Source organism: Staurois parvus, unplaced genomic scaffold (genome assembly GCF_062004578.1).
Source record: "Staurois parvus isolate SC_StPar_1 unplaced genomic scaffold, SC_StPar_1.0 ptg000175l, whole genome shotgun sequence".
In the NCBI taxonomy this organism is placed as follows: Eukaryota; Metazoa; Chordata; class Amphibia; order Anura; family Ranidae; genus Staurois; species Staurois parvus.
Window position 1 is genome coordinate 6042792 of NW_028317971.1, and position 15736 is coordinate 6058527.

The window sequence follows — 15736 nt, forward strand, 5'->3', positions numbered from 1 at the left end:
AGGTGACCCAAGTATTGACACAGGTCATGACAGATGTTGTTCATCCCTTTTGAGAGCAATAATGTAGATCAGGGATGTCAAACTGGCAGCCTTCCAGCTGTTGCGGAACTCCAAGTCCCATCATGCCTTTGGGAGCCATGCTTGTAACTGTCAGCCTTGCAATGCCTCATGGGACTTGTAGTTTAGCAACAGCTGGAGGGCCACCGGTTTGACACCCCTGATGTAGATTAAAAATGTAACAAAAATAAAGAAACAATGTAATAAAGAACTTTTATATAAATAATTTAAAAAATGAAAGCGCCCCTAAACTGTGACATGTTTGGTATATATTTACTTGGCATAACATCATCTTTTATATTTTACAAACAATTGGGTATTATATTCTGCTTTTGTACATTAAAACTCATTAAATCGTATTGACAGTTGAATTGACAGTTGACAGTAGAATTGACAGTGACATCTATGAGCAGCTTGGTCCCAGTGATCCCAGGTAGAGGAGGTGATGTTTTATCTAAAGAATCTGATATCTATCTCTTGTAAACTGTTTTGTTGGCCATTGGGATCTGGTGAGTGAGGAGTTTATCTGCACGTGGTGGAGCACTTTGTTTCTAAGAAGTTTTGTCACCTTTTTATTTTTCAAGAACATGGTGACTGGGGACTTTTGCACATATATGGTTGGATTACTGATTCCAATTATTTTTGATTTGTCTGATTTTATGGGAAGTATTTCACTATCTTTATTTGATATTACATGTTTTGAACACATTTAATTCTTTAAAGGGATAGCGCCTACCTTTATTATTTTTGCACATACACTCACCGGCCACTTTATTAGGTACACCTTGCTAGTGCCAAGAAAATACCCCTCACGCCATTACACCATCACCAGCCTGAACCGTTGACACAAAGCAGGATGGATCCATGTTTTCATGTTGTTTACGCCAAATTCTGACCCTACCATCTGAATTTCGCAGCAACCAGTCTGCCCATTCTCCTCTGACCTCTGACATAAACAAGGCATTTTCATCCACACAACTGCCGCTGTCTGGATATTTTCTCATTTTCGTGCCATTCTCTGAAAACCCTAGAGATAGTTACATGTGAAAATCCCAGTAGATCAGCAGTTTTTGAAATACAGAGACCTGGCACCAACAACCATTCCACGTTCAAAGTCACTTAAATTCCCTTTCTTCCCCATTCTGATGCTCGTTTTGAACTTCAGTAAGTCATCTTCATGTCGAGATGCCTAAATGCATTGAGTTGCTTCCAAGTGATTGGCTGATTAGCAATTTGTGCTACCAAGCAATTGAACAGGTGTACCTAATAAAGTGGCCGGTGAGTGTGTATAAAGTGTTTGTTACACTTAAAGGAGTAGCTGCCTTGGTATTGCATTATATATTTGTGGGGTGGCACCCTCTAATTCATTATTTCAGGTACTTTTATAGCACCATCAATTTACACAGCACTTTACATATATACTGTACATTCACATCAATCCCTAACCCTCAAGGAGTGTACAATCTAAGGTCCCTAACTTACATTCATACATACACATACTAGAGCCATTTTACCTACCAGCATTTATTTGGAGTGTGGGAGGAAACCCACAAAGGCACAGAGAGAACATGCAAACTCCAGGCAGGTGGTGCCGTTGTTGAGATTTGAATAGGGGCGTCCCTAGGTTTGATGTCACCAGGTGCAATAATGCTTGGTGACACCCCCTCTGACGATCCCCGCAGAATTGATCGGATCTGCGGATTGAGCATAATGGATCAGACTCCGATCTATTATACTCAATCCACAGATCCGATCCATCCTGCAGGGATCGTTGGCTTGCTTTACAACTTACTTTATCGTGTAGCGGGACCAGTGTCACCCCGTATAGGTTGCATTCCGATGATCCCCGCAGGATGGATCGGATCTGCGGGGATCGTCAGCTTGCTTTACAATTTACTTTTCCCTGGAGCAGATCCAGTGTCACCCATGCGGAGCGCACCCCCCGCACCTGCCTAGGGACACCACTGGATTTGAACCAATGATCCTAGTACTACCAGGCAGAAGTACTAAAAATTTAGTCACTATGCTGCCTGGAAGAACGAAAGTATACCCTGACAATACACATAATCACATTTTTGCAAATTTCAGCCTCTTTGAGTTGCAAAAACAGTCAAAAATAGGTCAAGGCAACCCATCACCATCCTTCCCCTGGTAATATGTCTACTGGCTGAGTTGCCTTAATCCTTTAGATCATTTTTGCTGTAAAAGCAGGTTGTTTTTCTTGCTTTGTCTCTCTGACCTTGCTGCAGTTTACAGTATATAAAGTGTTTACTGCCTGTTAGGAATTAAAGGGATGGGCTCTAGTTAATCCCACTTCATGTAACCCCCCAGAGCCCAGCTGTCTGGTGCAGATTATCAACATTTGGCAAACAGGGGATGCTCATCACCAAGCACCATGGTAACAAGAGTTAAAAAAGCAATCTTATTGTGTGCCTGCCTCCATCCTGGACTCTTCCAGCACCCTATCCACTAATGATTGTTTTAGCACAGGACTTCCTCGCCAATTCCTTTCATGGGGTCATTTCCATTGAATTCGCATCCTGCACATATCTTGGTCTGGGCTGCAGATGGAGGAGTTTCCTATGTTATTGTTTGGTGGGCAGGTCCACCCAACTTTTCCTAGTGGAGAGAGCAGAGCCGATTTGTCCATGTCAAACCCCCCCTTTCCTTGTTAGAGATCAGTAATAGAGGCAGTGGGGGGATTTGCAGCAACAAGTGCAGAGCAGAGCGAGCAGCAGGGAATCCCAGAGCAGCACATAGCGCAGGAGGGTGCTGAACTACATACACACAGTCCATGGGAGAGCAGCCTTGGACTCAGCAGACTGGGATCTGGAGGGGAGCAGCAAAGGATCACTGTCCCAGCTCTGAAGCCTCTGGACAGCCAAAGACAAGTCATCATCTGCTGAGCTATCCTGAGATCAGCAGAGCAGCTTCTCCTTCTGATGTGGTCATCTTCAGCAGAAGCAGTCATGGCCATCCTGTGCCTAGTGTTGGGAGTCCTCTCTGTTGTGGGTGAGTGCATTGATGAATTCATGAAATCTTCCCGCTGTAGGCACCCATCCCCTCCCTTCCCTCCTGATGGAGTCACACGGTCCAGGCAGGAATTTGGTGCACTCATTGTTAGGGCAATAAAAGGCATGCGAGCTCAATTCACACCCTGGAAGACTTCCCATCAAATGATGAGAATGAGTTTGTTTACTCAATACCTAGGTTTATTATGATACATTGTAGCTGATTTCAACTTGTTACAATGTGGAAAGACATTTGTAGAAAGGAATCTATGGAAGGAGATCCATTCATTCATTATTTTCACTGGCCTCTCCAGTAAAGTTGATGTAGGGTTTGTTCACATCATGATGCAGAGACTTTAGTTTTTCTGCATTCGTTCTGAGGCACAACAAAATCAATTGTTCTCTATGTGTCCTGTTCACACCACAACACTAGTATCACGTGAAGATTTTTTTCTGCGCAGGAATCTGCAATGTGTATAAAAGTCATTGGAGCGCGCATGAAAACTGATGGAAATTTATGTATTTGCAAGTGAAATCTGCACATCAGTTTCCCTGCACATATGGTGTGAACGAGGCCGTAAAGTCCAATCTACTGATCTATGTGACTGAGAAGCCTGCAGCATCCTCATGTGGGCTTGGGTATTTTGTGGTACCCTGGTGCAGGTTGCTGTGGTATGTTCTGTATACTAAGACCTGTAGTCCCAGTGTAGGAACACTTGCACACATTTGATACAGGTTGGTATGGTGTTCTGCCTACTGGGGACTTTTAGGTCCACAAAAACTAGAGAAACACTTGTGGTTTCTTGATTCGGGTTGCTATGATATCTTCTTGTTTGTTTGTTTGGACCTGTATTCTCACAAGCTAGAGGACCACTTGCAGTACTTGAGGCAGGTTGCTATAGTGTCTTCTGCCTGCTGGGATCTATAGGTCCACAAATGCTGAGAACCATCTGCTACACTCTGATAATGGTTGATGGGATGGGGTTTGCTGGGATCTCAGATTCACAATAGCCAGAGAACCACTTGTGGTACTCTGATACAAGTTGCTGTTGTCTTCTGCCTACTGAGATCTGCGTTCCTGAAATGCTTGAGAAATATCTGTAACACTCTGATAATGGTTGTGGTGTGATCTGCTGAAATCTCAAGTTCCACAACAGCTGGAGCACCACCTGTGGTACTCAGATACATCCTTCTGTGGTATCTTCTGCCTGCTAGAACATATACTTCCACAGAAGCTAGAAAACGCCAGTGGTTCTAATTTATAGGTTACTATAATTTATATTGGGCATTGGGACTTGTACTTTCACAGGCTTTAGACCCACTTGTGGTACACGCTGTAGTGTTTTCTGCCTTCTGGGATCTGTAGTTCCACAAATGCTGAGAACCATCTGCTGCACTCTGATAATGGTTGGTGGGGTGTGGTCTGCTGGGATCTCAGATTCACAATTGCTAGAGAACCACTTGAGGTACTCTTGATACAGGTTGCTGTTGTATCTTCTTCCTACTGAGATCTGTGTACTTGAAATACTTGTGAACAGGGGCGGACTGACAACTCATGGGGCCCCCGGGCAATAGGGGATCATGGGGCCCCTGTGTCCTTGCCCAAACTCAAAAAAGCCTATGAAAAAGGTACCAGGGGCATCTCATGGGGCCCCCTACTGACCCCGGGCCCTTGGGCAGTGCCCGAGTTTCCAAATGGTCAGTCTGTCCCTGCTTGCGAAACATCTGCAGCATTCTGGCAATGATTGCTGTGGTTTTATCTGCTGAAATCTCAACTTACACAACAGCTGGAGAACAACCTGTGGTACTCAGATACAGCTTTGTGTAGTATCGTCTGCCTACTGGGACACATGGTTCGACAAAAGCTAGAAATCCACACGTGGTTCTAATTTACAGGTTGCTATGGCATTTTTGCTTGTTGACACCTGTACTTTCACAAGCTAAAGAACCACTACTGGCAGTCTGATACATGCAGATGTAGTATCTTCTGCCTTCAGGGATTTGTAGTTCCACAAATGCTGGAGAACCATATTCAGTACTAATTAAGGTTGCTGTAGTGTGATATGCTAAAATCTCAACTCCACAACAGCTAGAAAGCCACCCATAGGATGCAGAAACAGATTTCTGTAGAATCTCCTGCCCACTGGGAGCTATAGCTACACAAATACTAAAATACACCTGTGGTTTTAATTTACAGGTTGTTGTGGTACCTTCTGTTTTTTGGGACCTGCAGTGTCACAAACTAGAAAATTACTTGTAGTACTCTGGACAGGTCGCTGTAGTTTTGTCTGCCACTTGGCATCTGTAGTTCTACAAATGCTGGAGAACCATCCACAGCACTGTGATAATGGTTGGTGTGGCGTAATCTGCTGAGATCTAAAGATCTACAACAGTTATAAAACCATTTGTGGTACTCTCATATGGAGAGTATTATCTTCTGCCCTGGAGATCTATGTTCCTCAAATCCTGGAGAACCATCTGCAGCACTCTGATAATGGTTGCTTGGGTGTGATCTGCTGCAATCTCAAGTTCCACAATAGCTTTTAAACCACCCCTAGTACTCAGACACAAGTTTCTTTAGCATCCTACTGGGATCTATAGTTCAGCAAAAGCTTGAAAACCACATGTGGCTCTAATTTACTGTGGTTCTGCTTGTTAGGCCCTTAAGTTTTGCAAGTTAGACAACTACTTATGCTACTCTAAGACAGGTGGTTGTGGTGTCTTTCTGCCTGCTGGGCTCAGTAGTTCCACAATTGCTGGAGAATCATATGCAGCACTCTGAAAAAGGTTAGTGAGGTGTGGTCTGCTTGGATCTCAAGTTCCACAACAGCTAGAGATCCACCCGTTGTGCTCTGACACAAGCTACTGTAGAATCTTTGCCTAATAAGACCTTTAGTTACACAAAAGCTAGAAAACCATGTGTCTCTATTTTACAGCTTGCTATACCATGTTACACTTGAGACCTCCAGCTCCACAACTTTAGAACCATTTGTTGCTGTGGTACCTTTTTGTCTACCGGTATTTACAAGTCAACAATTGCTGGAGAACCATTGTAACACTGTGATAATAGTTCATGTGGTGTGGTCTGCTGGAATCTCAAGTTTCACTACAGCTAGAGAACCACCTCTGATACTAGCAGTTGTATTATCTTCTGCCTATTGATACCTGTAGGTCCATAAATGCTGAGAAATCATCTGCAGCACTCTGATAATAGTTGGTGTGGTGTGGTTTGCTTGGATTTCAATTCCCACAACAGTTGGAAAACCACCCAGGGTTCTTTGATACAGGATCCTGTAGTATTGTTTGCCTTCTGTGACCTATAGTTCCATAAAAGCTAGAAAACCACCTGTGGTTCTATTTTACAGGTTGCTATGCTAATTTAACAAGCTAGGGAACCACTTGTGGGACTCTGACACAATCTGTTGTAGTATTTTCTGCTGACTTGGAACTGTAGGTCCACAAACATTGGAGAACAACCTGATGCAGATAGGTGTGGTGTGTTCTGCTTGCTTGGATCTGTAGTTTAACAAGCCAGAGAACTACATATTTATTAACTATTTATGCTTTAAAGCAAGTGTTGTTTGTTTTGTTGTCAATTTACTATGAGTATGTTCAATGTGAATTCTGTGTACATTTTCATAGAGCAGAATATATTTGTGGCAATACATATTTAAGTGATGGACAACTTACTAAATGTTTTTATTAGAAGCCTGCAAACCTTGTTGTATACTTTAAAGGCACCCAAATATATGAATGTAATGTGGCCTGATCTGACCAACTTCTGCTATTCAACTAAGAATACACACTTTATATTAGGTGTGTTATAATAGTTTGACATTGAGTCAAACTTTCAGATCATTCACAACACAAAGGAATATTAAATGCTTTCACAGGTGAGCAGATTCAGAAAGTTGCATTTTTGTCTCACTGAATTTATAACTGAATGGTGGCTGATTGAGCATGTTCCCAATTATAGCTATCACAGATTAGGTTTCTTGTCAGGGGAGAAATTCATGGCTACCATTGTTGAACCTGTTTGAAAATAACAGATTCCAGGCTCTTATTGTTCACCCACAGGTGTCTATTCTTTCCAAGTCACGGATCTAGAACAGATAAGGAGAGCCAGAGAAAGTCCTTGTTGGCATACTTTTTCCAGGTCAGTAGGCCAAAGCATTGAAGCGAGAGGATCACTATGACAGTCGGTGAGAAAAATATGTAGGATGCCATTGCTAAATGCATCTGCTAAAAATGCTAGCTGTCTGTTTGGAACAAGTGTAAGGAACAGGAGTTCTGTCTCTGATATCACTTATTTAAAGTCACTGACCTAAGCCTTTTGACCCATATTGGGCAGCACAGTGGTTAAATAGTTAGCACTTCCACCTGGCAGTACTAGGGTCATTGGTTCAAATGTCAACCACATCACCACCTGCCTGGAATTTGCATGTTCTCCCTTTGCCTGCGTGGGTTTCCTCCCACACTCCAAAGACATGCTGGTAGGTTAATTGGATCCTGTCTAAACTGGCCCTAGTATGTGTATGTATGAATGTACGTTAGGGATCTTGGATTGTACACCCCTTGAGGGTTAAGGACTGATGTGAATGTACAATATATATATATATATATATATATATATATACAGTCAGGTCCATAAATATTGGGACATAGACACAATTCTAACATTTTTGGCTCTATACACCACAACAATGGATTTGAAATGAAATGAACAAGATGTGCTTTAACTGCAGACTGTCGGCTTTAATTTGAGGGTATTTACATCCAAATCAGGTGAACGGTGTAGGAATTACAACAGTTTGCATATGTGCCTCCCACTTGTTAAGGGACCAAAAGTAATGGGACAGAATAATAATCATAAATCAAACTTTCACTTTTTAATACTTGGTTGCAAATCCTTTGCAGTCAATTACAGCCTGAAGTCTGGAACGCATAGACATCACCAGACGCTGGGTTTCATCCCTGGTGATGCTTTGCCAGGCCTCTACTGCAACTGTTTTTGGCTCCTGCTTGTTCTTGGGGCATTTTCCCTTCAGTTTTGTCTTCAGCAAGTGAAATGCATGCTCAATCGGATTCAGGTCAGGTGATTGACTTGGCCATTGCAAAACATTCCACTTCTTTCCCTTAAAAAACTCTTTGGTTGCTTTTGCAGTATGCTTTGGGTCATTGTCCATCTGCACTGTGAAGCGGCGTCCAATGAGTTCTGAAGCATTTGGCTGAATATGAGCAGATAATATTGCCCGAAACACTTCAGAATTCATCCTGCTGCTTTGTCAGCAGTCACATCATCAATAAATACAAGAGAAGCAGTTCCATTGGCAGCCATACATGCCCACGCCATGACACTACCACCGCCATGCTTCACTGATGAGGTGGTATGCTTAGGATCATGAGCAGTTCCTTTCCTTCTCCATACTCTTCTCTTCCCATCACTCTGGTACAAGTTGATCTTGGTCTCATCTGTCCATAGGATGCTGTTCCAGAACTGTGAAGGCTTTTTTAGATGTCGTTTGGCAAACTCTAATCTGGCCTTCCTGTTTTTGAGGCTCAGCAATGGTTTACATCTTGTGGTGAACCCCCTGTATTCACTCTGGTGAAGTCTTCTCTGGATTGTTGACTTTGACACACATACACCTACCTCCTGGAGAGTGTTCTTGAACTGGCCAACTGTTGTGAAGGGTGTTTTCTTCACCAGGGAAAGAATTCTTCGGTCATCCACCACAGTTGTTTTCCGTGGTCTTCCGGGTCTTTTGGTGTTGCTGAGCTCACCGGTGTGTTCCTTCTTTTTGAGAATGTTCCAAACAGTTGTTTTGGCCATGCCTAATGTTTTTGCTATCTCTCTGATGGGTTTGTTTTGTTTTTTCAGCCTAATGATGGCTTACTTCACTGATAGTGACAGCTCTTTGGATCTCATCTTGAGAGTTGACAGCAACAGATTCCAAATGCAAAAAGCACACTTGAAATGAACTCTGGACCTTTTATCTGCTCATTGTAATTGGTATAATGAGGGAATAACACACACCTGGCCATAGAACAGCTGAGAAGCCAATTGTCCCATTACCTTTGGTCCCTTAACAAGTGGGAGGCACATATGCAAACTGTTGTAATTCCTACACCGTTCACCTGATTTGGCTGTACATACCCTCAAATTAAAGCTGACAGTCTGCAGTTAAAGCACATCTTGTTCATTTCATTTCAAATCCATTGTGGTGGTGTATAGAGCCAAAAATGTTAGAATTGTGTCGATGTCCCAATATTTATGGACCTGACTGTATATATATAGTGCTATGTAAATTGACAGTGCTATATAAGTACTTGTAACAAATAAATCTAGCAACCAGGAAAATCAACAGAAGGGCAGCCCGTATATAACTCTTAGCATATAGGTTTCCCAGGTGTAAAAAAGACCCATACAACCTTTTAGAATGCTTACCCCTTACCTCTACCCACAAGTTCTCTGTATCTTTCAGTGTGTATAAACAGTACTAATAGTTCACTCACCAAATGCCCACACTTGTCAGATCAGTCCCTTTGTTCCTGGAAAGCCCCCTGTATGCCAGGACAAGCTGTTTACTGGCATCAAGTCATCAAGACCAAGCTTTGACCCCTTCCTGCACTGAGCCTCATCCTCTGCAATTCAACTGACAAACACCAGATATATCACTGAACACAACATTTTGGCATGTGAATGTTGAATGGTTGGAGGGTGGTTTAGCACAGTTTCCTGTATAAAGCCTGGTGGTAATTTATAGACTTTAGTGAATCTATATTTCTAGTACCAATTACAGGTATTCAGCTTTAAACCAAGCAAACTTATATCATTGCCAGCTCTATTTTAGCTGCATTTATTATTAAAGCTGAACTATAAAACAGAGCTCCGCAACCATTAATTATTATTATTAAATGTATTTTTTAAATACAAACAGTGCAAGTACCTACATTTTTTCTGGTATTAGCCTGTAGAGCAGGGCTGGAGTGTGAGAGGAAGCAACAATACTACCAAGCACCCAGGGCCAATAGTGTGCTGGGGGCCCAGGTCCCCTGATGCATGTTCTATAAGCGGGTCCACTCTCACCGCCATGAGAGTGACTCCCTTTCCTCAGCCATCACCTACTCCTACGTCGACCAGGTTTGCACCAGTATATAACACTTTAAATGTCCATATTGTTTTAACTCTCCTTTCCAGGTATAGACTGCACACTTGACACTGTTCTAAACTTCTAGTAGAAGATCACACCAAGGCTGGTTGATCCAAAATAACTTATTTACTTATTAAAAGAATAACAGAACATTCCAGTGGTAGTAGTAGCGTTCCAAATCATGGCATTAACTGTTCAGCCAGAACACTATCACATTTTGTAGATGGAGGGAGGGAGCACTGCAGAACTCACATAGTGTTCTTTAAGTCCTTCTTCTCTAATTCCCGTTCCTAAGCCTAAGCACTGCAGTCTTTGCTCAGCCCCTCTCCTGAAGGAGAGAGCACATACAACTCTCTATTCTTTTCTCTTCTTCAACCTGACTGCAGACTCTCTCCCTTAGACTGACCCCATCCATGCTTTAAATAGGCAGGCATGACTGATCACTCCTCCCACCAGGGGGAGTAAAAATTAAAGGGGAACTAACCCCTGCCTACATGCTGGCCATCAGACTAATGCTGGCCATAAACTGCTCCAATTTTGGCAATTCCTGCTGGCTCAGCCACAACTTGAGGAGTGTATGGTCTCATCAGCATTTTGTTTAAAGAGCATGTTAGCCAAACAGCGCCTGCATCCAATCAGATGCTGATAGTGTTTGGGTATTCTGTCAGCTGGTGGAGTCAACTGTCAAAAACAACAGCCCAGCAGGGGGAATTCATACTATTAGCATGAGTAGAGGAATCTGAAGGCTAAACAAAAGACATCTATAGGTGTGTGATCAGCATAAGGACATCTAGCAGTAGAGAAAAGTACTACAGAGGAAATCTCTGGATTAAAACTGAATATCACAGCAAAAGCTGGTTTTACTATTTGATCTTTGAACATTCTATTAATTTTTTATCTTGTTATTCTTGGCAGGAGATTTAAGTAAGATGTCAGTGTGTACTGAAACAAGCCATCATTATAGATATGGTGACTTATCAGCAAAGGAGAGGAGCTGAAAAGAGTAAGCCAGTGTCATAGGAATCATGGCACAATATTCGGCCCAGTTTAAACCCAACTATACTACAGAGCGTACTACTGCAACTGTAAAAGTAGGGCAAACTATTTTTTTTATACTTGCCTGGTGCTTCAAGTTCATGTATGACTCCAATGGCTATTTTGGTAGTTCTCATGTTCACACATATTGATTCCAAAAAAGCATGCCAAAGAGGATTCATGAGCTGGATTTCTTACACAAAGACAGAGCTATGACAACACTGTGGAGATAATGTCATACACACTAAACATGTGCAATTTGTTTTGTTACAAATCGAAATTCGGATTAACTTTTTGTTATTAGATTAGGATACATCCAAACACCCAAATAACAACAGTAATGAATTTCAACTAATCCAAAATAAATTATAACAAAATTAATTTGTTTTATTTGGATGTCTGAAGCATACAAAATAACGAATGATCAGAATGGATTCAATAATAGGTGGCTGTTAAGAAGCAGTCAGTCAGCCGACCGTCACGTCCTTAACAACCATGACTCAAATTCTGTAAGCGAGATTTCCGCTGACAGCAGAATGTAAATAAAACAAGTGCCGGCATTAACAAGTTAAAAAAAAACAGTGCAGGGGGCTCCCAATCCACACCAGGCCCTTAGGGTCTAATATGAATTTTAAGGGGAACTCCACACCAAATTTTTTTAAATTTTTTAAATGGCATGAGTCACCCCAAAATCCATACCAGGCCCTTACTCCAGCATGCAGCCCAGCATGCCAGGAAAGAGAAGGACAAGAGAGCACCACCCCCCAAACCATACCAGGCCACATATCCTCAACATGGAGAATGCTTTGGGGGCTCCACAATGTAAATCCAGCATCAATCATGATGAACACCAACCTGCATGGAAAAAACCCAAACAAATCCTGCCACTCACCAAACCCAACTAGTCCAGTCAAGAAGCACTCGAGGAATGATAGCCGTTGCTCTCCTGTTACTAAGTAACCAATAACCCCCAACCATACCATCGTGGGGGCGCGGAGATGCCTTTTTTTTGGCATGGGGTTCTCCTCAAAATCCAAACCAGACCTGAAGGGCCTGGTATGCATTGGGAAAGAGGAGGGGGGGTCCATGCTGTATTGAAAAAAAATAAACAAATATAATGTGGACAATGTGTTTACATTCTACTGTCAGCAGGTAATTTGGTATGGCAATGTATACAACTATTTGCAGTGCCTTTTATTTATTTAAAATATTCTATATTTGCAGTCAGATGAGTGGTGCATATGGAAAATGCTTGGTGTTTGAGATTAGTGGAAACATTATGCATCTCTGAATTTAAGAAATGCCATCAATGGGTTGGTTCTACAGTTGGCAAGGCAAGATGACATCCCATGAGACTATGGAGGTTACACATAGCTGGCTGGCTATACCACAAAACGTGGGAAAAGTATACAAACGTTGGGTTTCCTGGAAAAATGACTGTCCTTCCTATCTCTGTCCTATTATTAGCATTGATATCAAGCACCATTTCACTAGCCAGGCCCATCAAATATCTGTCAGGTGGGAACCCTGTGTGATCTTTCCACTGGGGTTATTATCACAGCTTATCATGTCATTCTCTCACAAATTCTTTCCACAGCTGTAAACTTGCACAGTCTGACTGTAAAGTATGAATCATTAAATGGTCATCTACCACTTCAGCTTTCCCACCTGCTCTGTGCGTACGTGTCTGAATTTCCCATGTGGCCCATGAAGGCGGTAGGGTAGGGATTTCCTTTCTATTGTCTGGACTGTGTTTATCAAACCTCTATTCTGCAATACACTGTACTATTGAGGGGTTAGTGTCAAATTGTTTCTTATAATATAACTAAAGGCTAAAGGATTATAAAGGATGAAATGATGAGGGGTTAAAGTGACACTGAACTCCTGTTTAAAATAAATGTATTCCTGTTCTTAAAAAAATCTAATTATGTATGCTATAGAAATTTTGTATTATAATAATAATAATCTTAAAGAGGAGTTCCGCTGCCCCCCCCTTCCCAAAAATTAAAAGTCAGCAGCTACAAATACTGTAGCTACTGACTTTTAATATTAGGGCACTTACCTGTCCAGGGATCCAGCGGTGTCTTCACCCTGAGCCGATTCTTCAATCGGCTGTCAGGTGTTAGTGCCGCCATCTTGACTAAGAGAAACTGGGAGTGATGCCTTGTTTCCTACTGCACATTTGCAAATCACGCTGCACTTTGTGAATGGGCCACAGTCCTCTAGGACCTGTGAAATGTCCCAGAGAGCTGTGGGGGACGTAGGGGGTGGAAAGTGAGGGGGAAGTTCAAGTCGTACTAACGTCAAGACATTTTTCTACCTTAACTCATTCCCTGCAGGGTAAAAAATGTCCCAGTAGCAGTATCACCCCCTTACCCCCCTAAATATTTAATCCAGTGCTGTGGCCATCTTGAAGAAGCTCTCCCCTCTCTCCCTGCATTCACAGGCCAGAGGGGCAACAGTGAGAGCCATAGGCACCTGCTGCTGTAAATCAAATCCTGTGAGCAGAGAGTGGGGGGTGGGGTCAAGCCACTTTCTGTGTGTCTAAGGACACACACAGCCCAGCTCAGTTGCACACCCACACATCTGCCTCCATGGGAAGTGGCTTACTATGGTGGCAGACACAAAAGAGGAGGAGCCAAAAGTTCTGTTGAGGATCTCCAGAAGAGGAGCTTCAGGGCCACTCTTTGCAATCCCATTGCACAGAGCAAGTGGGTATGCCATGTTTATTATTTTAGAAGAAAAAATTTACCTTTGCTTCCAGGATCTCACAGAGAACATCACAAGGAAGCAGAACACAGAAAGAAACAATCTGATAAAAAATAGATTACACAGCCATTAACTAGTGGATGTATATGGATTTTTTATGTGAAGAATATGGATATTGTGTAGTCTCACTTTAAGCTGTCCATACAGGGAGTATATTTTGGCTGGTTCCTGATGAACCAGCCGAAAGTCATTTAGTGGTTGACTTGTCAGCCCTTGATTGAAGAAATGAGAGGGGTGGGGGGGGGAACGCCTACCTGGGAATTTTTTTGGGCAGACTTGGGAAAGACCAAAGATGGCCTGCAGGTATGACATTAAAAAGAAGCTTCTTTTTTTTATGTGAACAGTATATTTTAATGTACTGAGGATGCTTCAATGCATGGACAGTTTTATTGTAAAGGTGAACTAACCCTTTAGGAAACATTGAATATCACTGCTAGCACCAAATATGATACACAAGGATACACAAGGAAACAAATCATTTTATTGTAACGTGCACTTATTCTGACTCTGACACTAATGAAGCCTTGCTTGGCCCAGAATGATTTTAATAACTGTACTTCCTCATTACAATGTTTAAATAAGTTCTTTCAATGGCGCAGTCTGCAGTGGGAGTGCCCCAAGTTCCAGATCTTCCCATCCTGTCTGGAGCTTGTCTTTTAAAATTGACAGGATGCATGTGCTCAGTAAGTCGGATATCACCCCATAACATGAAAAAAAGGATATAGGCAGATAGAACTATATTTGGAGATTATTGTTATGGCTAGTGCTAATTTTCACTTCAAAGTCTTTTTTTTTCACTTTTTAAGCAATCAAAGCTACCTAATGTAATAATCTATACCATAGCTTCAAGCTTCTAACTTGTTTTTGAACAGTGGCCAATCTTTGGCCTAATATACCTTTATCAAAATGTTACTTCTGAGATATGAATAATTGTAATCATATTGAATGGGGCAGAAATAACAAAGTATTAGGGCGTATTTATCAGTTGTGAATTGTATGCCTTATTCCATAGCAACCAATTAAATCCCCTCTTTCATGCTAAACTTGCGCTGAAAAAGTGAATAAGTATTTCCTGCAAAATAGTGTCAGAAAAATGTTGCCTAATGTTATACAGTTTTTGAAAAGTTGAAGTATTTGGTATAAATTAGTTGGTTATAAGTAATCATATTCCAGTAAATTAACACTTTTGACTGAAGATATTAGTTAGAGGTTTGTAGAGAAATGATTTACTAAGTAAGTTGTAGACTGTACATCGGAGGAAGCTTAGTAGTCTTTCAGTAACTTTCTATCCAACGCTGGATATACCTATTCAAAAGTAAACTTTATTGTTGAAAACAGGTCTATTTGTGCCCGCAACAAACTATGTTGGGTGTGCATCCAGCTCACCACCAAGCCATATGAATAAAAAAATTCCAGGGTGACTGCGCTCTAAGCTCTCAATGCAAATGTTTTTATTCCTTTAAAAATAGGGTATAACAAGCAGATAGAATGTCTTAATGCATTTCACACATATCATCTCTCGATTGTACATATACCTGGATATGCCTTGAGCTTGTACTTGTGGATGTGTGGCAGCACAGCACAGGAAAATGGAACCAAAAGCTGTATATGATTCTTTAAAGATGTTGATGAGCGTAGAACTAAGATATCAAAAGTTGACTATACATGTTAAGATATCTCTCATTCAGCCCACTAATAGCATGCATGGATGAA

The 15736-nt window shown here is 41.7% G+C and overlaps 1 protein-coding gene across 1 annotated transcript in view; it reads left to right on the top strand.

Annotated features, from left to right (window-relative positions):
• Positions 1–2702: 2702 nt before the first annotated feature.
• PODXL (podocalyxin like) overlaps positions 2703–15736 on the top strand; it is a 137668-nt gene continuing 124634 nt past the window's right edge. Inside the window, exon 1 of the mRNA XM_089676881.1 lies at positions 2703–3069. Coding sequence (XP_089533007.1) covers positions 3000–3069 — 70 coding nt within the window. The 5' untranslated portion in view covers positions 2703–2999. The remainder of the gene's footprint in view (positions 3070–15736) is intronic.